The 22,891-nt window shown below is 50.3% G+C and overlaps 1 protein-coding gene across 2 annotated transcripts in view; it reads right to left on the reverse strand.

The window, feature by feature from the left end:
• Positions 1 to 22,891, reverse strand: part of LOC121556619 (striatin) — a 110,847-nt gene that overhangs the window by 18,290 nt on the left and 69,666 nt on the right. Inside the window, exons 5-9 of one of the 2 annotated variants that reach the window (XM_041870506.2) lie at positions 12,453 to 12,629; positions 11,613 to 11,733; positions 11,268 to 11,439; positions 8,637 to 8,747; positions 903 to 1,049 (exon numbers count right to left, since the gene is read on the reverse strand). In XM_041870506.2, coding sequence (XP_041726440.1) covers positions 903 to 1,049; positions 8,637 to 8,747; positions 11,268 to 11,439; positions 11,613 to 11,733; positions 12,453 to 12,629 — 728 coding nt within the window. The remainder of the gene's footprint in view (positions 1 to 902; positions 1,050 to 8,636; positions 8,748 to 11,267; positions 11,440 to 11,612; positions 11,734 to 12,452; positions 12,630 to 22,891) is intronic. The other variant, XM_041870507.2, reaches the window with a different exon arrangement.

The following is a 22,891-nucleotide window of genomic DNA, read 5'->3' on the forward strand; positions in this document are numbered from 1 at the left end:
GACAGAGAGACAGGGAGGGAACTAGCCCTGGGTCTGGCAGAGACAGGGGACAGAGAGACAGGGAGGGAACTAGCCCTGGGTCTGGCAGAGACAGGGGACAGAGAACTAGCCCTGGGTCTGGTAGAGACAGGGGACAGAGAGACAGGGAGGGAACTAGCCCTGGGTCTGGTAGAGACAGGGGACAGAGAGACAGGGAGGGAACTAGCCCTGGGTCTGGCAGAGACCGGGGACAGAGAGACAGGGAGGGAACTAGCCCAGGGTCTGGTAGAGACAGGGGACAGAGAGACAGGGAGGGAACTAGCCCTGGGTCTGGTAGAGACAGGGGACAGAGAGACAGGGAGGGAACTAGCCCTGGGTCTGGTAGAGACAGGGGACAGAGAGACAGGGAGGGAACTAGCCCTGGGTCTGGTAGAGACCGGGGACAGAGAGGGAACTATCCCTGGGTCTGGTAGAGACAGGGGACAGAGAGACAGGGAGGGAACTAGCCCTGGGTCTGGTAGAGACAGGGGACAGAGAGACAGGGAGGGAACTAGCCCTGGGTCTGGTAGAGACCGGGGACAGAGAGGGAACTAGCCCTGGGTCTGGTAGAGACAGGGGACAGAGAGACAGGGAGGGAACTGGCCCTGGGTCTGGTAGAGACAGGGGACAGAGAGACAGGGAGGGAACTAGCCCCGGGTCTGGTAGAGACAGGGGACAGAGAGGGAACTATCCCTGGGTCTGGTAGAGACAGGGGACAGAGAGACAGGGAGGGAACTAGCCCCGGGTCTGGTAGAGACAGGGGACAGAGAGACAGGGAGGGAACTAGCCCCGGGTCTGGCAGAGACCGGGGACAGAGAGAGACAGGGGACAGAGAGAGACCGGGGACAGAGAGAGACCGGGGACAGAGAGACAGAGTTCTGTACCTTCGTCCGTGCGGTTGTCCTTGTGATGCTCGTTGAGCCTGGGGGCATTGGAGCGGGCCTGGGGGGAAGAGGAGGGCTCTCTGGGACTCATGTCCTCCTGGTCCCTCAGGTTGGCCAGCATGTCCTGGAGCTTAGACCTGTTAGGTCCTGGGGAGAGCAAACAGGTAGGGGGACAATGTTAGAACAGAGACAATCACAAAGAATATAATACTACTGTATATGAGGATACTGCAGGAAGGAGAGAGAGCAGAGCACTATTGGGAAAATAATCAACTAACATTATTACAGTACAGGGGACAAACTAAGGCTGAGAGCAGTTGAGTGTCTATACTTGTTCAAACTGAAAGGAGAGATGTAGAGGTTGTGGGGCATCCTGACAAACAAACACCCCCACACAAACCCACATCAAGGATGAAGACAACACAAATAGAATTCCATGACAAGAAAAAGAGAGCAAGAAAAAAGGTTGTGACAGCAGTAGAAGCAGGTTGTGACAGCAGCAGAAGCTGGTTGTGACAGCAGCAGAAGCAGGTTGTGACGGCAGCAGAAGCAGGTTGTGACAGCAGCAGAAGCAGGTTGTGACAGCAGCAGAGCAGGTTGTGACAGCAGTAGAAGCAGGTTGTGACAGCAGCAGAGCAGGTTGTGACAGCAGGTTGTGACAGCAGTAGAAGCAGGTTGTGACAGCAGTAGAAGCAGGTTGTGGCAGCAGTAGAAGCAGGTTGTGACAGCAGCAGAAGCAGGTTGTGACAGCAGCAGAAGCAGGTTGTGACAGCAGGTTGTGACAGCAGTAGAAGCAGGTTGTGACAGCAGTAGAAGCAGGTTGTGGCAGAAGCAGGTTGTGACAGCAGTAGAAGCAGGTTGTGACAGCAGGTTGTGACAGCAGGTTGTGACAGCAGCAGAAGCAGGTTGTGGCAGCAGTAGAAGCAGGTTGTGACAGCAGGTTGTGACAGCAGGTTGTGACAGCAGCAGAAGCAGGTTGTGGCAGCAGTAGAAGCAGGTTGTGACAGCAGCAGAAGCAGGTTGTGACAGCAGCAGAAGCAGGTTGTGACAGCAGCAGAAGCAGGTTGTGACAGCAGGTTGTGACAGCAGTAGAAGCAGGTTGTGACAGCAGTAGAAGCAGGTTGTGACAGCAGTAGAAGCAGGTTGTGACAGCAGCAGAAGCAGGTTGTGACAGCAGCAGAAGCAGGTTGTGACAGCAGCAGAGCAGGTTGTGACAGCAGGTTGTGACAGCAGTAGAAGCAGGTTGTGACAGCAGCAGAAGCAGGTTGTGACAGCAGCAGAAGCAGGTTGTGACAGCAGCAGAAGCAGGTTGTGACAGCAGGTTGTGACAGCAGTAGATCAGGTTGTGACAGCAGCAGAAGCAGGTTGTGACAGCAGCAGAGCAGGTTGTGACAGCAGGTTGTGACAGCAGCAGAAGCAGGTTGTGACAGCAGGTTGTGACAGCAGTAGAAGCAGGTTGTGACAGCAGCAGAAGCAGGTTGTGGCAGAAGCAGGTTGTGACAGCAGTAGAAGCAGGTTGTGACAGCAGCAGAAGCAGGTTGTGACAGCAGTAGAAGCAAGTTGTGACAGCAGTAGAAGCAGGTTGTGACAGCAGGTTGTGACAGCAGTAGAAGCAGGTTGTGACAGCAGGTTGTGACAGCAGTAGAAGCAGGTTGTGACAGCAGCAGAAGCAGGTTGTGACAGCAGCAGAAGCAGGTTGTGACAGCAGGTTGTGACAGCAGTAGAAGCAGGTTGTGACAGCAGCAGAAGCAGGTTGTGGCAGAAGCAGGTTGTGACAGCAGTAGAAGCAGGTTGTGACAGCAGCAGAAGCAGGTTGTGACAGCAGCAGAAGCAGGTTGTGACAGCAGGTTGTGACAGCAGTAGAAGCAGGTTGTGGCAGAAGCAGGTTGTGACAGCAGTAGAAGCAGGTTGTGACAGCAGCAGAAGCAGGTTGTGACAGCAGTAGAAGCAGGTTGTGACAGCAGTAGAAGCAGGTTGTGACAGCAGCAGAAGCAGGTTGTGACAGCAGCAAGCAGGTTGACAGGGTTGTGACAGCAGCAGAAGCAGGTTGTGGCAGAAGCAGGTTGTGACAGCAGCAGAAGCAGGTTGTGACAGCAGCAGAAGCAGGTTGTGACAGCAGCAGAAGCAGGTTGTGGCAGAAGCAGGTTGTGACAGCAGCAGAAGCAGGTTGTGGCAGAAGCAGAAGCAGGTTGTGGCAGAAGCAGAAGCAGGTTGTGACAGCAGCAGAAGCAGGTTGTGACAGCAGGTTGTGACAGCAGCAGAAGCAGGTTGTGACAGCAGGTTGTGACAGCAGTAGAAGCAGGTTGTGACAGCAGCAGAAGCAGGTTGTGGCAGAAGCAGGTTGTGACAGCAGTAGAAGCAGGTTGTGACAGCAGCAGAAGCAGGTTGTGACAGCAGTAGAAGCAGGTTGTGACAGCAGCAGAAGCAGGTTGTGACAGCAGCAGAAGCAGGGTGTGACAGAGCGGAAGCAGGTTGTGACAGCAGTAGAAGCAGGTTGTGACAGCAGCAGAAGCAGGTTGTGACAGCAGGTTGTGACAGCAGCAGAAGCAGGTTGTGACAGCAGGTTGTGACAGCAGTAGAAGCAGGTTGTGACAGCAGCAGAAGCAGGTTGTGGCAGAAGCAGGTTGTGACAGCAGTAGAAGCAGGTTGTGACAGCAGCAGAAGCAGGTTGTGACAGCAGTAGAAGCAGGTTGTGACAGCAGTAGAAGCAGGTTGTGACAGCAGCAGAAGCAGGTTGTGACAGCAGCAGAAGCAGGTTGTGGCAGAAGCAGGTTGTGACAGCAGTAGAAGCAGGTTGTGACAGCAGCAGAAGCAGGTTGTGGCAGAAGCAGGTTGTGACAGCAGTAGAAGCAGGTTGTGACAGCAGCAGAAGCAGGTTGTGGCAGAAGCAGGTTGTGACAGCAGTAGAAGCAGGTTGTGACAGCAGCAGAAGCAGGTTGTGACAGCAGGTTGTGACAGCAGGTTGTGACAGCAGCAGAAGCAGGTTGTGACAGCAGGTTGTGACAGCAGCAGAAGCAGGTTGTGACAGCAGCAGAAGCAGGTTGTGGCAGAAGCAGGTTGTGACAGCAGTAGAAGCAGGTTGTGACAGCAGCAGAAGCAGGTTGTGGCAGAAGCAGGTTCGTGACAGCAGTAGAAGCAGGTTGTGACAGCAGCAGAAGCAGGTTGTGACAGCAGCAGAAGCAGGTTGTGACAGCAGGTTGTGACAGCAGGTTGTGACAGCAGCAGAAGCAGGTTGTGACAGCAGGTTGTGACAGCAGTAGAAGCAGGTTGTGACAGCAGCAGAAGCAGGTTGTGGCAGAAGCAGGTTGTGACAGCAGTAGAAGCAGGTTGTGACAGCAGCAGAAGCAGGTTGTGACAGCAGCAGAAGCAGGTTGTGGCAGAAGCAGGTTGTGACAGCAGTAGAAGCAGGTTGTGACAGCAGCAGAAGCAGGTTGTGACAGCAGCAGAAGCAGGTTGTGACAGCAGGTTGTGACAGCAGCAGAAGCAGGTTGTGACAGCAGGTTGTGACAGCAGTAGAAGCAGGTTGTGACAGCAGCAGAAGCAGGTTGTGACAGCAGCAGAAGCAGGTTGTGACAGCAGCAGAAGCAGGTTGTGACAGCAGCAGAAGCAGGTTGTGACAGCAGTAGAAGCAGGTTGTGACAGCAGCAGAAGCAGGTTGTGGCAGAAGCAGGTTGTGACAGCAGTAGAAGCAGGTTGTGACAGCAGCAGAAGCAGGTTGTGACAGCAGTAGAAGCAGGTTGTGACAGCAGTAGAAGCAGGTTGTGACAGCAGCAGAAGCAGGTTGTGACAGCAGCAGAAGCAGGTTGTGGCAGAAGCAGAAGCAGGTTGTGACAGCAGTAGAAGCAGGTTGTGACAGCAGCAGAAGCAGGTTGTGACAGCAGGTTGTGACAGCAGCAGAAGCAGGTTGTGACAGCAGGTTGTGACAGCAGTAGAAGCAGGTTGTGACAGCAGCAGAAGCAGGTTGTGGCAGAAGCAGGTTGTGACAGCAGTAGAAGCAGGTTGTGACAGCAGCAGAAGCAGGTTGTGACAGCAGTAGAAGCAGGTTGTGACAGCAGTAGAAGCAGGTTGTGACAGCAGCAGAAGCAGGTTGTGACAGCAGCAGAAGCAGGTTGTGGCAAGCAGGTTGTGACAGCAGTAGAAGCAGGTTGTGACAGCAGCAGAAGCAGGTTGTGGCAGAAGCAGGTTGTGACAGCAGTAGAAGCAGGTTGTGACAGCAGCAGAAGCAGGTTGTGGCAGAAGCAGGTTGTGACAGCAGTAGAAGCAGGTTGTGACAGCAGCAGAAGCAGGTTGTGACAGCAGGTTGTGACAGCAGGTTGTGACAGCAGCAGAAGCAGGTTGTGACAGCAGGTTGTGACAGCAGCAGAAGCAGGTTGTGACAGCAGCAGAAGCAGGTTGTGGCAGAAGCAGGTTGTGACAGCAGTAGAAGCAGGTTGTGACAGCAGCAGAAGCAGGTTGTGGCAGAAGCAGGTTGTGACAGCAGTAGAAGCAGGTTGTGACAGCAGCAGAAGCAGGTTGTGACAGCAGCAGAAGCAGGTTGTGACAGCAGGTTGTGACAGCAGGTTGTGACAGCAGCAGAAGCAGGTTGTGACAGCAGGTTGTGACAGCAGTAGAAGCAGGTTGTGACAGCAGCAGAAGCAGGTTGTGGCAGAAGCAGGTTGTGACAGCAGTAGAAGCAGGTTGTGACAGCAGCAGAAGCAGGTTGTGACAGCAGCAGAAGCAGGTTGTGGCAGAAGCAGGTTGTGACAGCAGTAGAAGCAGGTTGTGACAGCAGCAGAAGCAGGTTGTGACAGCAGCAGAAGCAGGTTGTGACAGCAGGTTGTGACAGCAGCAGAAGCAGGTTGTGACAGCAGGTTGTGACAGCAGTAGAAGCAGGTTGTGACAGCAGCAGAAGCAGGTTGTGACAGCAGCAGAAGCAGGTTGTGACAGCAGCAGAAGCAGGTTGTGACAGCAGCAGAAGCAGGTTGTGACAGCAGTAGAAGCAGGTTTTGACAGCAGCAGAAGCAGGTTGTGACAGCAGGTTGTGACAGCAGCAGAAGCAGGTTGTGACAGCAGTAGAAGCAGGTTGTGACAGCAGTAGAAGCAGGTTGTGACAGCAGTAGAAGCAGGTTGTGACAGCAGGTTGTGACAGCAGGTTGTGACAGCAGTAGACGGTGCAAATGATCCAAAGATGAATCTGGACAAAAGCTGAACATGACATTGAGAATGTATGGCCTGCCACTGACGTCTGAGAATGTTAGTCAGCATCTCTAAAGTTGTGCATCTAATGTTCCAATGAAGGTTGAAGAGTGGATTCCAAGTGCTTGTATATGCACTTCCATCGGACACTACTGCAAGATGATCGTGTTGAGTGCAATATGATTGAGTTAGTGTTTGGTCCCTGCCAGACTAAGCGATGTAGTGGTTCTGATGGATGACATTACTTTGACACAAATAATGATCTGTATCGAGTTAACAAGGAAACAAACAATGACAAGGAAACAAACACATTCAGAGTTGGACTAAGACAGATACAAACTGAGACAGACAGAAGAGTTGAAGACGGCAGGTAGGATGAAGAGACAGAAGATAAAATAAGAGTTGAGAAAGATGAGAATAAGTTTATTCTATATTTGAAGCTTTGAGGAGAGGAGAGGACAGAGAGGAGGAGAGGACTGGGAGGAGGAGAGGACCGAGAGGAGGAGAGGACTGGGAGGAGGAGAGGACAGGGAGGAGGAGAGGACCGAGAGGAGGAGAGGACAGGGAGGAGGAGAGGACCGAGAGGAGGAGAGGACAGGGAGGAGGAGAGGACAGGGAGGAGGAGAGGACTGGGAGGAGGAGAGGACAGGGAGGAGGAGAGGACCGGGAGGAGGAGAGGACCGGGAGGAGGAGAGGACCGGGAGGAGGAGAGGACAGGGAGGAGGAGAGGACCGAGAGGAGGAGGAGAGGACTGGGAGTAGGAGAGGACTGGGAGGAGGAGAAGTTAGGGAGGAGGAGAGGACAGGGAGGAGGAGAGGACTGGGAAGAGGAGAAGTTAGGGAGGAGGAGAGGACAGAGAGGAGGAGAGGACAGGTAAGAGGAGAGGACAGGGAGGAGGAGAGGACAGGGAGAAGGAGAGGACAGGGAGGAGGAGAGGACAGGGAGGAGGAGAGGACAGGGAGGAGGAGAGGACAGGGAGGAGGAGAGGACTGGGAGGAGGAGAGGACTGGGAGGAGAGGACAGGGAGGAGGAGAGGACAGGGAGGAGGAGAGGACAGGGAGGAGGAGAGGACTGGGAAAGGGGGAGAGGACTGGGAAAGGGGGAGAGGACTGGGAAAGGGGGAGAGGACTGGGAGGAGGAGAGGACCGGGAGGAGGAGAGGACTGGGAGGAGGAGAGGACCGGGAGGAGGAGAGGACTGGGAGGAGGAGAGGACTGGGAGGAGGAGAGGACTGGGAGGAGAGGACTGGGAGGAGGAGAGGACTGGGAGGAGGAGAGGACAGGGAGGAGGAGAGGACAGGGAGGAGGAGAGGACAGGGAGGAGGAGAGGACTGGGAGGAGAGGACTGGGAGGAGGAGAGGACTGGGAGGAGGAGAGGACTGGGAGGAGGACAGGACAGGGAGGAGGAGAGGACAGGGAGGAGGAGAGGACTGGGAGGAGGAGAGGACTGGGAGGAGGAGAGGACAGGGAGGAGGAGAGGACTGGGAGGAGGACAGGACAGGGAGGAGGAGAGGACAGGGAGGAGGACAGGACAGGGAGGAGGAGAGGACAGGGAAAGGGGGAGAGGACTGGGAGGAGGAGAGGACTGGGAGGAGGACAGGACAGGGAGGAGGAGAGGACAGGGAGGAGGAGAGGACTGGGAGGAGGAGAGGACTGGGAGGAGGAGAGGACAGGGAGGAGGAGAGGACTGGGAGGAGGAGAGGACTGGGAGGAGGAGAGGACAGGGAGGAGGAGAGGACTGGGAGGAGGAGAGGACTGGGAGGAGGAGAGGACAGGGAAAGGGGGAGAGGACTGGGAGGAGGAGAGGACTGGGAGGAGGAGAGGACTGGGAGGAGGAGAGGACAGGGAAAGGGGGAGAGGACTGGGAGGAGGAGAGGACAGGGAGGAGGAGAGGACTGGGAGGAGGAGAGGACTGGGAGGAGGAGAGGACTGGGAGGAGGAGAGGACAGGGAGGAGGAGAGGACTGGGAGGAGGAGAGGACAGGGAGGAGGAGAGGACTGGGAGGAGGAGAGGACTGGGAGGAGGAGAGGACTGGGAGGAGGAGAGGACAGGGAGGAGGACAGGACAGGGAGGAGGACAGGACAGGGAGGAGGAGAGGACAGGGAGGAGGAGAGGACTGGGAGGAGGAGAGGACAGGGAGGAGGAGAGGACTGGGAGGAGGAGAGGACTGGGAGGAGGAGAGGACTGGGAGGAGGAGAGGACAGGGAGGAGGAGAGGACTGGGAGGAGGAGAGGACTGGGAGGAGGAGAGGACTGGGAGGAGGAGAGGACAGGGAGGAGGACAGGACAGGGAGGAGGAGAGAGGGGAGAGAGGACAGGGAGGGAGGAGAGGACTGGGAGGAGGAGAGGACAGGGAGGAGGAGAGGACTGGGAGGAGGAGAGGACTGGGAGGAGGAGAGGACTGGGAGGAGGAGAGGACAGGGAGGAGGACAGGACAGGGAGGAGGAGAGGACAGGGAGGAGGAGAGGACTGGGAGGAGGAGAGGACAGGGAGGAGGAGAGGACTGGGAGGAGGAGAGGACAGGGAGGAGGACAGGACAGGGAGGTCCAAGAGATAACTTACTCTTTCCCCCCTTTTCCCCCTTGCGCTCCTTCCTGTACTCCTCCTTGAGTTTGGTTATCAGACCCTGGTCCACGTCCCAGGACTCTGACATGGCAGTCTGCTCCTCCCCGTCTACAGAGGGACAAAACCAGACCTGTTCAGGATCTGCCTACAGGCTAGTCTGGGCATGATCGGCAGGGGGGATCTGACTACAGGCTAGTCTGGGCATGATCAGGTACGAGGCAGGGGCCACAATCACTTTCCACTTTAAAAGTCCCTCCAGTATCTGCAACACTCAGTTGGTTGTCTTGTAACTGAGCCCAGAGATGATTTTAATAGTTCAAGTGGAGTTCAACTGGAAGTAGAAATCTCTGGTGGAAACCCCCAAAGAGAGTAGGTCTTTAGGACTGTGGGTGAGTACCACGTACTCTCTTTCTTTAACCAACAGACCCATTTTGGAACTAGACTTGTTTTTCCAGGTTTTGGGTAAGAGACATATTGTAGTGTAGTGAGTCACAAAGAGAATCAAGTAGATTCCCTTCAGACACCTCACAGAGAACACTGAACGGAACAGATCCCAGTCAAGAGAAGGACAGAGATAAATACAATCAATCTAAAATGATGAGTCTTGGTATCATTACATAATAGTGTATATGACATATGGATGATGTACATTGACAACAGTACTCTGTCAACAATCTGCAATATGGAGAAGAAAAAAGCTGAAACAGAAAAAGTCTAAGCTCCCCCGGGACAGCCTCTAAGCTCCCCCGGGACAGCCTCTAAGCTCCCCCAGGACGGCCTCTAAGCTCCCCCAGGACAGCCTCTAAGCTCCCCCAGGACAGCCTCTAAGCTCCCCCGGACAGCCTCTAAGCTCCCCCGGGACAGCCTCTAAGCTCCCCCGGGACAGCCTCTAAGCTCCCCCAGGACAGCCTCTAAGCTCCCCGGGACAGCCTCTAAGCTCCCCCAGGACAGCCTCTAAGCTCCCCCAGGACAGCCTCTAAGCTCCCCCGGGACAGCCTCTAAGCTCCCCCGGGACAGCCTCTAAGCTCCCCCAGGACAGCCTCTAAGCTCCCCCGGGACAGCCTCTAAGCTCCCCCGGGACAGCCTCTAAGCTCCCCCGGGACAGCCTCTAAGCTCCCCCAGGACAGCCTCTAAGCTCCCCCAGGACAGCCTCTAAGCTCCCCCGGGACAGCCTCTAAGCTCCCCCAGGACAGCCTCTAAGCTCCCCCGGGACAGCCTCTAAGCTCCCCCGGGACAGCCTCTAAGCTCCCGGGACAGCCTCTAAGCTCCCCAGGACAGCCTCTAAGCCCCCCGGGACAGCCTCTAAGCCCCCCGGGACAGCCTCTAAGCTCCCAGGACAGCCTCTAAGCTCCCCCGGGACAGCTCTAAGCTCCCCAGACAGCCTCGCTCCCCAGGACAGCCTCTAAGCTCCCCGGGACAGCCTCTAAGCTCCCCCGGGACAGCCTCCTAAGCTCCCGGGACAGCCTCTAAGCTCCCCCAGGACAGCCTCTAAGCTCCCCGGGACAGCCTCTAAGCCCCCAGGACAGCCTCTAAAGCTCCCCGGGACAGCCTCTAAGCCTCCCCCGGGACAGCCTCTAAGCTCCCCCAGGACAGCCTCTAAGCTCCCCCGGGACAGCCTCTAAGCTCCCCGGGACAGCCTCTAAGCTCCCCGGGACAGCCTCTAAGCTCCCCGGGACAGCCTCTAAGCTCCCCGGACAGCCTCTAAGCTCCCGGGACAGCCTCTAAGCTCCCCCAGGACAGCCTCTAAGCTCCCCCGGGACAGCCTCTAAGCTCCCCCGGGACAGCCTCTAAGCTCCCCCGGGACAGCCTCTAAGCTCCCCCGGGACAGCCTCTAAGCTCCCCCAGGACAGCCTCTAAGCTCCCCCGGGACAGCCGTGCAGAACAAATACCAGCCCTAACAGAAACGCACGAGACTGAACTTCACTCAACTTTACTACATTTGTACTTTTCTAGCCATCTTTGAAAAGCGAGTCAAGTAAAGAGCTTTTAGTGCAGCAGCCAATAGGCACCCCCCACCCCACCCACTCGTCCCACCCCCTCTCCCCCTCTCCCCCGCCCACACACAGTCTCTCCAACCCTGCCCCTGTCCCACCCTCTCTCTCTCTCCCCTACCTCCCTCTCTCTCCTCTCCCTCATCCCTCAACCCACCCTCTCTCTCTCCCCTCCCTCTCTCTCCCCGTCCCACCCTGCCCTGTCCCACCCCCCCCCCCCTCACCCTCTCTCCCCTTCCTCACCCCACCCTCCCCCCCCCCACCCCTCATCCCACCCCTCTCTCTCCCCTACCTCCCTCTCTCTCCTCTCCCTCATCCCTCAACCCACCCTCTCTCTCTCCTCCCTCTCTCTCCCCGTCCCACCCTGCCCTTGTCCCACCCTCTCTCCTCCTCTCCCCTCACCCTCTCTCTCCCCTTCCTCACCCCATCCCCTCTCCCCCTCCCTCACCCTCTCTACCGTCCCACCCTCTCTCCCACCCTGCCCCTGTCCCACCCTCTCTCCTCTTCCTCACCCCACCCCCTCACCCTCCCTCCCCCTCCCTCACCCTCCTCCCCACCCTCTCTCCCCCATCTCACCCTCTCTCCCCCATCTCACCCTCTCTCCCCCATCTCACCCTCTCTCCCCCATCTCACTCACCCCAGTCGGTCCCGTCCCCAGCGCTGCGGGACTCAGGCGATGTGTCCATACTGTCAGGGCTAGACAGGAAGTCGAAGCCTTTCAGTGCGTCCTCTGTGTCCGGGTCCTCACTCGTGTCCATACTGGGGGACAGGGCTGGTGATGATGACGATGTTGGCTTCTTCCTCACGATCTAGGGGCAGGGACAGAGGGACGTTGTATTGTTGGTACAGATTGCTGGCAAAGACAGAAGTCCATTCTGATATTGTAAGCGCAGTTATTTTAATTGACTGATCCATTATCATGAACTTCAGAAGGAAAAGTCTCTAACTAAATGTGTGTACGATGGACGCCTGTGGGTCTTACTGTCCCTGTAGGCCCAGTCTGGTCCATGATAGTCCGGTCCAACCCTGCACTATCTTCATCTTCATCATAGCAGAACCTGAAGGTGTCCAGCACAGCACTGGACTCAGACGCCTCGGTCTTCCTACACACAGAGAGAGACAGAGAGAGAGACAGAGACAGAGACAGAGACAGAGAGAGAGAGACAGAGAGACAGAGCCAGAGACAGAGAGAGAGAGAGAGAGAGAGAGAGAGAGAGAGAGAGAGAGAGAGAGAGAGAGAGAGAGAGAGAGAGAGAGAGAGAGAGAGACAGAGACAGAGACAGAGAGAGACAGAGAGAGACAGAGAGAGACAGAGAGAGAGAGAGAGAGAGAGAGACGAGAGAGAGAGAGAGAGAGAGACAGAGAGAGAGAGAGAGAGAGACAGAGAGCGAGAGAGAGAAAGAGAGAGAGACAGAGAGAGACAGAGAGAGACAGAGAGCGAGAGAGAGAGAAAGACAGAGAGAGAGACAGAGAGAGACAGACAGACAGAGAGAGAGACAGAGAGAGAGAGAGAGAGAGAGAGAGAGACAGAGAGAGAGACAGAGAGAGAGAGAGAGAGAGACGAGAGAGAGAGAGAGAGAGAGAGAGAGAGAGAGAGAGAGAGAGACAGAGAGAGAGAGAGAGAGAGACAGAGAGAGAGACAGAGAGAGAGAGAGAGAGAGACAGAGAGAGAGAGAGAGAGAGAGAGAGAGAGAGAGCGAGAGACAGAGAGAGAGAGACAGAGAGAGAGAGAGACAGAGAGCGACATTCATATTATTGTTCTGAGGTGTTTTGTCTCTTCTAGTAATTCTATCATTGTGTTGAGTGCTGTCTGTGTACCCACCGCCCTCCAGTGCCGGTGCCTTTAGGTGAGGTGTCTGTCCCGTTGACCAGAGGGGGCTCTGACCCGGTCCTCTCCCCAGGTCTCCCCCCTCCGTCTCCAGCCAGACCCAGCAGGGCTTGCACCCTGTGAGACTTCACATCCAGGATGGTGTCTGTGTAGCCCACCTCCTGAAGATACCTGGACACAAGGGGAGCTGTGAGCAGAAAGTCCGCAACATCATGTCTGTGGAACAACAAATAAATGACAAGAGAAGCCTCTCGCTTCGCACAGCATATTGCTGAGTCTACCGCTAAATCACAGGAGTGATGTTACATCAGGACAATCTGCAACTGATCTACAATACATTACCTCAGTCATTACCTACAGTCATTACCTACAGTCATTACCTACAGTCATTACCTCAGTCATTACCTCAGTCATTACCTACAGTCTGTTTTATTTATGGTGGTGTACAGGTGGTGGTAATGATCAGTACTGTCCATGAGAGGGAGCTGTTGCTCATGTTTTCATTGTGCCAGAGCAGCACGGTACAGCCATGCTAGAGCGAGTGAATGAGTGAGTGGGGTTATGGTCCAGGGTTATGGTTAGTGTTAGTGTTATGGTATAGTAACTCACTGTCTGACGGCCTTGTTTCCAGGGTTATGGTTAGTGGTAGTGTTATGGTATAGTAACTCACTGTCTGACGGCCTTGTTTCCAGGGTTATGAGTTAGTGTTATGGTATAGTAACTCACTGTCTGACGGCCTTGTTTCCAGGGTTATGGTTAGTGTTAGTGTTATGGTATAGTAACTCACTGTCTGACGGCCTTGTTTCCAGGGTTATGGTTAGTGTTAGTGTTATGGTATAGTAACTCACTGTCTGACGGCCTTGTTTCCAGGGTTATGGTTAGTGTTAGTGTTATGGTATAGTAACTCACTGTCTGACGGCCTTGTTTCCAGGGTTATGGTTAGTGGTAGTGTTATGGTATAGTAACTCACTGTCTGACGGCCTTGTTTCCAGGGTTATGGTTAGTGTTAGTGTTATGGTATAGTAACTCACTGTCTGACGGCCTTGTTTCCAGGGTTATGGTTAGTGGTAGTGTTATGGTATAGTAACTCACTGTCTGACGGCCTTGTTTCCAGGGTTATGGTTAGTGTTAGTGTTATGGTATAGTAACTCACTGTCTGACGGCCTTGTTTCCAGGGTTATGGTTAGTGGTAGTGTTATGGTATAGTAACTCACTGTCTGACGGCCTTGTTTCCAGGGTTATGGTTAGTGGTAGTGTTATGGTATAGTAACTCACTGTCTGACGGCCTTGTTTCCAGGGTTATGGTTAGTGGTAGTGTTATGGTATAGTAACTCACTGTCTGACGGCCTTGTTTCCAGGGTTATGGTTAGTGGTAGTGTTATGGTATAGTAACTCACTGTCTGACGGCCTTGTTTCCAGGGTTATGGTTAGTGTTAGTGTTATGGTATAGTAACTCACTGTCTGACGGCCTTGTTTCCAGGGTTATGGTTAGTGGTAGTGTTATGGTATAGTAACTCACTGTCTGACGGCCTTGTTTCCAGGGTTATGGTTAGTGTTAGTGTTATGGTATAGTAACTCACTGTCTGACGGCCTTGTTTCCAGGGTTATGGTTAGTGGTAGTGTTATGGTATAGTAACTCACTGTCTGACGGCCTTGTTTCCAGGGTTATGGTTAGTGTTAGTGTTATGGTATAGTAACTCACTGTCTGACGGCCTTGTTTCCAGGGTTATGGTTAGTGTTAGTGTTATGGTATAGTAACTCACTGTCTGACGGCCTTGTTTCCAGGGTTATGGTTAGTGTTAGTGTTATGGTATAGTAACTCACTGTCTGACGGCCTTGTTTCCAGGGTTATGGTTAGTGTTAGTGTTATGGTATAGTAACTCACTGTCTGACGGCCTTGTTTCCAGGGTTATGGTTAGTGTTAGTGTTATGGTATAGTAACTCACTGTCTGACGGCCTTGTTTCCAGGGTTATGGTTAGTGTTAGTGTTATGGTATAGTAACTCACTGTCTGACGGCCTTGTTTCCAGGGTTATGGTTAGTGTTAGTGTTATGGTATAGTAACTCACTGTCTGACGGCCTTGTTTCCAGGGTTATGGTTAGTGTTAGTGTTATGGTATAGTAACTCACTGTCTGACGGCCTTGTTTCCAGGGTTATGGTTAGTGTTAGTGGTATAGTAACTCACTGTCTGACGGCCTTGTTTCCAGGGTTATGGTTAGTGTTAGTGTTATGGTATAGTAACTCACTGTCTGACGGCCTTGTTTCCAGGGTTATGGTTAGTGTTAGTGTTATGGTATAGTAACTCACTGTCTGACGGCCTTGTTTCCAGGGTTATGGTTAGTGTTAGTGTTATGGTATAGTAACTCACTGTCTGACGGCCTTGTTTCCAGGGTTATGGTTAGTGGTAGTGTTATGGTATAGTAACTCACTGTCTGACGGCCTTGTTTCCAGGGTTATGGTTAGTGTTAGTGTTATGGTATAGTAACTCACTGTCTGACGGCCTTGTTTCCAGGGTTATGGTTAGTGTTAGTGTTATGGTATAGTAACTCACTGTCTGGCGGCCTTGTTTCCAGGGTTATGGTTAGTGTTAGTGTTATGGTATAGTAACTCACTGTCTGACGGCCTTGTTTCCAGGGTTATGGTTAGTGTTAGTGTTATGGTATAGTAACTCACTGTCTGACGGCCTTGTTTCCAGGGTTATGGTTAGTGTTAGTGTTATGGTATAGTAACTCACTGTCTGACGGCCTTGTTTCCAGGGTTATGGTTAGTGTTAGTGTTATGGTATAGTAACTCACTGTCTGACGGCCTTGTTTCCAGGGTTATGGTTAGTGGTAGTGTTATGGTATAGTAACTCACTGTCTGACGGCCTTGTTTCCAGGGTTATGGTTAGTGTTAGTGTTATGGTATAGTAACTCACTGTCTGACGGCCTTGTTTCCAGGGTTATGGTTAGTGTTAGTGTTATGGTATAGTAACTCACTGTCTGACGGCCTTGTTTCCAGGGTTATGGTTAGTGTTAGTGTTATGGTATAGTAACTCACTGTCTGACGGCCTTGTTTCAGGGTTATGGTTAGTGTTAGTGTTATGGTATAGTAACTCACTGTCTGACGGCCTTGTTTCCAGGGTTATGGTTAGTGTTAGTGTTATGGTATAGTAACTCACTGTCTGACGGCCTTGTTTCCAGGGTTATGGTTAGTGTTAGTGTTATGGTATAGTAACTCACTGTCTGACGGCCTTGTTTCCAGGGTTATGGTTAGTGTTAGTGTTATGGTATAGTAACTCACTGTCTGACGGCCTTGTTTCCAGGGTTATGGTTAGTGTTAGTGTTATGGTATAGTAACTCACTGTCTGACGGCCTTGTTTCCAGGGGTTATGGTTAGTGGTAGTGTTATGGTATAGTAACTCACTGTCTGACGGCCTTGTTTCCAGGGTTATGGTTAGTGTTAGTGTTATGGTATAGTAACTCACTGTCTGACGGCCTTGTTTCCAGGGTTATGGTTAGTGTTAGTGTTATGGTATAGTAACTCACTGTCTGACGGCCTTGTTTCCAGGGTTATGGTTAGTGTTAGTGTTATGGTATAGTAACTCACTGTCTGACGGCCTTGTTTCCAGGGTTATGGTTAGTGTTAGTGTTATGGTATAGTAACTCACTGTCTGACGGCCTTGTTTCCAGGGTTATGGTGTAGTGTTAGTGGTATAGTAACTCACTGTCTGACGGCCTTGTTTCCAGGGTTATGGTTAGTGGTAGTGTTATGGTATAGTAACTCACTGTCTGACGGCCTTGTTTCCAGGGTTATGGTTAGGTTAGTGTTATGGTATAGTAACTCACTGTCTGACGGCCTTGTTTCCAGGGTTATGGTTAGTGTTAGTGTTAGGGTATAGTAACTCACTGTCTGACGGCCTTGTTTCCAGGGTTATGGTTAGTGGTAGTGTTATGGTATAGTAACTCACTGTCTGACGGCCTTGTTTCCAGGGTTATGGTTAGTGTTAGTGTTATGGTATAGTAACTCACTGTCTGGCCGGCCTTGTTTCCAGGGTTATGGTTAGTGTTAGTGTTATGGTATAGTAACTCACTGTCTGACGGCCTTGTTTCCAGGGTTATGGTTAGTGTTAGTGTTATGGTATAGTAACTCACTGTCTGGACGGCCTTGTTTCCAGGGTTATGGTTAGTGTTAGTGTTATGGTATAGTAACTCACTGTCTGACGGCCTTGTTTCCAGGGTTATGGTTAGTGTTAGTGTTATGGTATAGTAACTCACTGTCTGACGGCCTTGTTTCCAGGGTTATGGTTAGTGTTAGTGTTATGGTATAGTAACTCACTGTCTGACGGCCTTGTTTCCAGGGTTATGGTTAGTGTTAGTGTTATGGTATAGTAACTCACTGTCTGACGGCCTTGTTTCCAGGGTTATGGTTAGTGTTAGTGTTATGGTATAGTAACTCACTGTCTGACGGCCTTGTTTCCAGGGTTATGGTTAGTGTTAGTGTTATGGTATAGTAACTCACTGTCTGAAGCGGCCTTGTTTCCAGGGTTATGGTTAGTGGTTAGTGTTATGGTATAGTAACTCACTGTCTGACGGCCTTGTTTCCAGGGTTATGGTGTAGTGTTATGGTATAGTAACTCACTGTCTGACGGCCTTGTTTCCAGGGTTATGGTTAGTGTTAGTGTTATGGTATAGTAACTCACTGTCTGACGGCCTTGTTTCCAGGGTTATGGTTAGTGTTAGTGTTATGGTATAGTAACTCACTGTCTGACGGCCTTGTTTCCAGGGTTATGGTTAGTGTTAGTGTTATGGTATAGTAACTCACTGTCTGACGGCCTTGTTTCCAGGGTTATGGTTAGTGTTAGTGTTATGGTATAGTAACTCACTGTCTGACGGCCTTGTTTCCAGGGTTATGGTTAGTGTTAGTGTTATGGTATAGTAACTCACTGTCTGACGGCCTTGTTTCCAGGGTTATGGTTAGTGTTAGTGTTATGGTATAGTAACTCACTGTCTGACGGCCTTGTTTCCAGGGTTATGGTTAGTGTTATGGTATAGTAACTCACTGTCTGACGGCCTTGTTTCCAGGGTTATGGTTAGTGTTAGTGTTATGGTATAGTAACTCACTGTCTGACGGCCTTGTTTCCAGGGTTATGGTTAGTGTTAGTGTTATGGTATAGTAACTCACTGTCTGACGGCCTTGTTTCCAGGGTTATGGTTAGTGTTAGTGTTATGGTATAGTAACTCACTGTCTGACGGCCTTGTTTCCAGGGTTATGGTTAGTGTTAGTGTTATGGTATAGTAACTCACTGTCTGACGGCCTTGTTTCCAGGGTTATGGTTAGTGTTAGTGTTATGGTATAGTAACTCACTGTCTGACGGCCTTGTTTCCAGGGTTATGGTTAGTGTTAGTGTTATGGTATAGTAACTCACTGTCTGACGGCCTTGTTTCCAGGGTTATGGTTAGTGTTAGTGTTATGGTATAGTAACTCACTGTCTGACGGCCTTGTTTCCAGGGTTATGGTTAGTGTTAGTGTTATGGTATAGTAACTCACTGTCTGACGGCCTTGTTTCCAGGGTTATGGTTAGTGGTAGTGTTATGGTATAGTAACTCACTGTCTGACGGCCTTGTTTCCAGGGTTATGGTTAGTGTTAGTGTTAGGGTATAGTAACTCACTGTCTGACGGCCTTGTTTCCAGGGTTATGGTTAGTGTTAGTGTTATGGTATAGTAACTCACTGTCTGACGGCCTTGTTTCCAGGGTTATGGTTAGTGTTAGTGTTATGGTATAGTAACTCACTGTCTGACGGCCTTGTTTCCAGGGTTATGGTTAGTGTTAGTGTTATGGTATAGTAACTCACTGTCTGACGGCCTTGTTTCCAGGGTTATGGTTAGTGTTAGTGTTATGGTATAGTAACTCACTGTCTGACGGCCTTGTTTCCAGGGTTATGGTTAGTGTTAGTGTTATGGTATAGTAACTCACTGTCTGACGGCCTTGTTTCCAGGGTTATGGTTAGTGGTAGTGTTATGGTATAGTAACTCACTGTCTGACGGCCTTGTTTCCAGGGTTATGGTTAGTGTTAGTGTTATGGTATAGTAACTCACTGTCTGACGGCCTTGTTTCCAGGGTTATGGTTAGTGTTAGTGTTATGGTATAGTAACTCACTGTCTGACGGCCTTGTTTCCAGGGTTATGGTTAGTGGTAGTGTTATGGTATAGTAACTCACTGTCTGACGGCCTTGTTTCCAGGGTTATGGTTAGTGTTAGTGTTATGGTATAGTAACTCACTGTCTGACGGCCTTGTTTCCAGGGTTATGGTTAGTGTTAGTGTTATGGTATAGTAACTCACTGTCTGACGGCCTTGTTTCCAGGGTTATGGTTAGTGTTATGGTATAGTAACTCACTGTCTGACGGCCTTGTTTCCAGGGTTATGGTTAGTGTTAGTGTTATGGTATAGTAACTCACTGTCTGACGGCCTTGTTTCCAGGGTTATGGTAGTGTTAGTGTTATGGTATAGTAACTCACTGTCTGACGGCCTTGTTTCCAGGGTTATGGTTAGTGTTAGTGTTATGGTATAGTAACTCACTGTCTGACGGCCTTGTTTCCAGGGTTATGGTTAGTGTTAGTGTTATGGTATAGTAACTCACTGTCTGACGGCCTTGTTTCCAGGGTTATGGTTAGTGTTAGTGTTATGGTATAGTAACTCACTGTCTGACGGCCTTGTTTCCAGGGTTATGGTTAGTGGTAGTGTTATGGTATAGTAACTCACTGTCTGACGGCCTTGTTTCCAGGGTTATGGTTAGTGTAGTGTTATGGTATAGTAACTCACTGTCTGACGGCCTTGTTTCCAGGGTTATGGTTAGTGTTAGTGTTAGGGTATAGTAACTCACTGTCTGACGGCCTTGTTTCCAGGGTTATGGTTAGTGTTAGTGTTATGGTATAGTAACTCACTGTCTGACGGCCTTGTTTCCAGGGTTATGGTTAGTGTTAGTGTTATGGTATAGTAACTCACTGTCTGACGGCCTTGTTTCCAGGGTTATGGTTAGTGTTAGTGTTATGGTATAGTAACTCACTGTCTGACGGCCTTGTTTCCAGGGTTATGGTTAGTGTTAGTGTTATGGTATAGTAACTCACTGTCTGACGGCCTTGTTTCCAGGGTTATGGTTAGTGTTAGTGTTATGGTATAGTAACTCACTGTCTGACGGCCTTGTTTCCAGGGTTATGGTTAGTGTTAGTGTTATGGTATAGTAACTCACTGTCTGACGGCCTTGTTTCCAGGGTTATGGTTAGTGTTAGTGTTATGGTATAGTAACTCACTGTCTGACGGCCTTGTTTCCAGGGTTATGGTTAGTGTTAGTGTTATGGTATAGTAACTCACTGTCTGACGGCCTTGTTTCCAGGGTTATGGTTAGTGTTAGTGTTATGGTATAGTAACTCACTGTCTGACGGCCTTGTTTCCAGGGTTATGGTTAGTGTTAGTGTTATGGTATAGTAACTCACTGTCTGACGGCCTTGTTTCCAGGGTTATGGTTAGTGTTAGTGTTATGGTATAGTAACTCACTGTCTGACGGCCTTGTTTCCAGGGTTATGGTTAGTGTTAGTGTTATGGTATAGTAACTCACTGTCTGAGGCGGCCTTGTTTCCAGGGTTATGGTTAGTGTTAGTGTTATGGTATAGTAACTCACTGTCTGACGGCCTTGTTTCAGGGTTATGGTTAGTGTAGTGTTATGGTATAGTAACTCACTGTCTGACGGCCTTGTTTCCAGGGTTATGGTTAGTGTTAGTGTTATGGTATAGTAACTCACTGTCTGACGGCCTTGTTTCCAGGGTTATGGTTAGTGTTAGTGTTATGGTATAGAACTCACTGTCTGACGGCCTTGTTTCCAGGGTTATGGTTAGTGTTAGTGTTATGGTATAGTAACTCACTGTCTGACGGCCTTGTTTCCAGGGTTATGGTTAGTGTTAGTGTTATGGTATAGTAACTCACTGTCTGACGGCCTTGTTTCCAGGGTTATGGTTAGTGTTAGTGTTATGGTATAGTAACTCACTGTCTGACGGCCTTGTTTCCAGGGTTATGGTTAGTGGTAGTGTTATGGTATAGTAACTCACTGTCTGACGGCCTTGTTTCCAGGGTTATGGTTAGTGTTATGGTATAGTAACTCACTGTCTGACGGCCTTGTTTCCAGGGTTATGGTTAGTGTTAGTGTTATGGTATAGAACTCACTGTCTGACGGCCTTGTTTCCAGGGTTATGGTTAGTGGTAGTGTTATGGTATAGTAACTCACTGTCTGACGGCCTTGTTTCCAGGGTTATGGTTAGTGTTAGGGTATAGTAACTCACTGTCTGACGGCCTTGTTTCCAGGGTTATGGTTAGTGTTAGTGTTATGGTATAGTAACTCACTGTCTGACGGCCTTGTTTCCAGGGTTATGGTTAGTGTTAGTGTTATGGTATAGTAACTCACTGTCTGACGGCCTTGTTTCCAGGGTTATGGTTAGTGTTAGTGTTATGGTATAGTAACTCACTGTCTGACGGCCTTGTTTCCAGGGTTATGGTTAGTGTTATGGTATAGTAACTCACTGTCTGACGGCCTTGTTTCCAGGGTTATGGTTAGTGTTAGTGTTATGGTATAGTAACTCACTGTCTGACGGCCTTGTTTCCAGGGTTATGGTTAGTGGTAGTGTTATGGTATAGTAACTCACTGTCTGACGGCCTTGTTTCCAGGGTTATGGTTAGTGTTAGTGTTAGGGTATAGTAACTCACTGTCTGACGGCCTTGTTTCCAGGGTTATGGTTAGTGTTAGTGTTATGGTATAGTAACTCACTGTCTGACGGCCTTGTTTCCAGGGTTATGGTTAGTGGTAGTGTTATGGTATAGTAACTCACTGTCTGACGGCCTTGTTTCCAGGGTTATGGTTAGTGTTAGTGTTATGGTATAGTAACTCACTGTCTGACGGCCTTGTTTCCAGGGTTATGGTTAGTGTTAGTGTTATGGTATAGTAACTCACTGTCTGACGGCCTTGTTTCCAGGGTTATGGTTAGTGTTAGTGTTATGGTATAGTAACTCACTGTCTGACGGCCTTGTTTCCAGGGTTATGGTTAGTGTTAGTGTTATGGTATAGTAACTCACTGTCTGGACGGCCTTGTTTCCAGGGTTATGGTTAGTGTTAGTGTTATGGTATAGTAACTCACTGTCTGACGGCCTTGTTTCCAGGGTTATGGTTAGTGTTAGTGTTATGGTATAGTAACTCACTGTCTGACGGCCTTGTTTCCAGGGTTATGGTTAGTGGTAGTGTTATGGTATAGTAACTCACTGTCTGACGGCCTTGTTTCCAGGGTTATGGTTAGTGGTAGTGTTATGGTATAGTAACTCACTGTCTGAGGAGCGGCCTTGTTTCCAGGGTTATGGTTAGTGGTAGTGTTATGGTATAGTAACTCACTGTCTGACGGCCTTGTTTCCAGGGTTATGGTTAGTGTTAGTGTTATGGTATAGTAACTCACTGTCTGACGGCCTTGTTTCCAGGGTTATGGTTAGTGTTAGTGTTATGGTATAGTAACTCACTGTCTGACGGCCTTGTTTCCAGGGTTATGGTTAGTGTTAGTGTTATGGTATAGTAACTCACTGTCTGACGGCCTTGTTTCCAGGGTTATGGTTAGTGTTAGTGTTATGGTATAGTAACTCACTGTCTGACGGCCTTGTTTCCAGGGTTATGGTTAGTGTTAGTGTTATGGTATAGTAACTCACTGTCTGACGGCCTTGTTTCCAGGGTTATGGTTAGTGTTAGTGTTATGGTATAGTAACTCACTGTCTGACGGCCTTGTTTCCAGGGTTATGGTTAGTGGTAGTGTTATGGTATAGTAACTCACTGTCTGACGGCCTTGTTTCCAGGGTTATGGGTGTTAGTGTTATGGTATAGTAACTCACTGTCTGACGGCCTTGTTTCCAGGGTTATGGTTAGTGGTAGTGTTAGGGTATAGTAACTCACTGTCTGACGGCCTTGTTTCCAGGGTTATGGTTAGTGTTAGTGTTATGGTATAGTAACTCACTGTCTGACGGCCTTGTTTCCAGGGTTATGGTTAGTGTTAGTGTTATGGTATAGTAACTCACTGTCTGACGGCCTTGTTTCCAGGGTTATGGTTAGTGTTAGTGTTATGGTATAGTAACTCACTGTCTGACGGCCTTGTTTCCAGGGTTATGGTTAGTGTTAGTGTTATGGTATAGTAACTCACTGTCTGACGGCCTTGTTTCCAGGGTTATGGTTAGTGTTAGTGTTATGGTATAGTAACTCACTGTCTGACGGCCTTGTTTCCAGGGTTATGGTTAGTGTTAGTGTTATGGTATAGTAACTCACTGTCTGACGGCCTTGTTTCCAGGGTTATGGTTAGTGTTAGTGTTATGGTATAGTAACTCACTGTCTGACGGCCTTGTTTCCAGGGTTATGGTTAGTGTTAGTGTTATGGTA

This window comes from Coregonus clupeaformis, chromosome 1, assembly GCF_020615455.1.
Source record: "Coregonus clupeaformis isolate EN_2021a chromosome 1, ASM2061545v1, whole genome shotgun sequence".
NCBI lineage: Eukaryota > Metazoa > Chordata > Actinopteri > Salmoniformes > Salmonidae > Coregonus > Coregonus clupeaformis.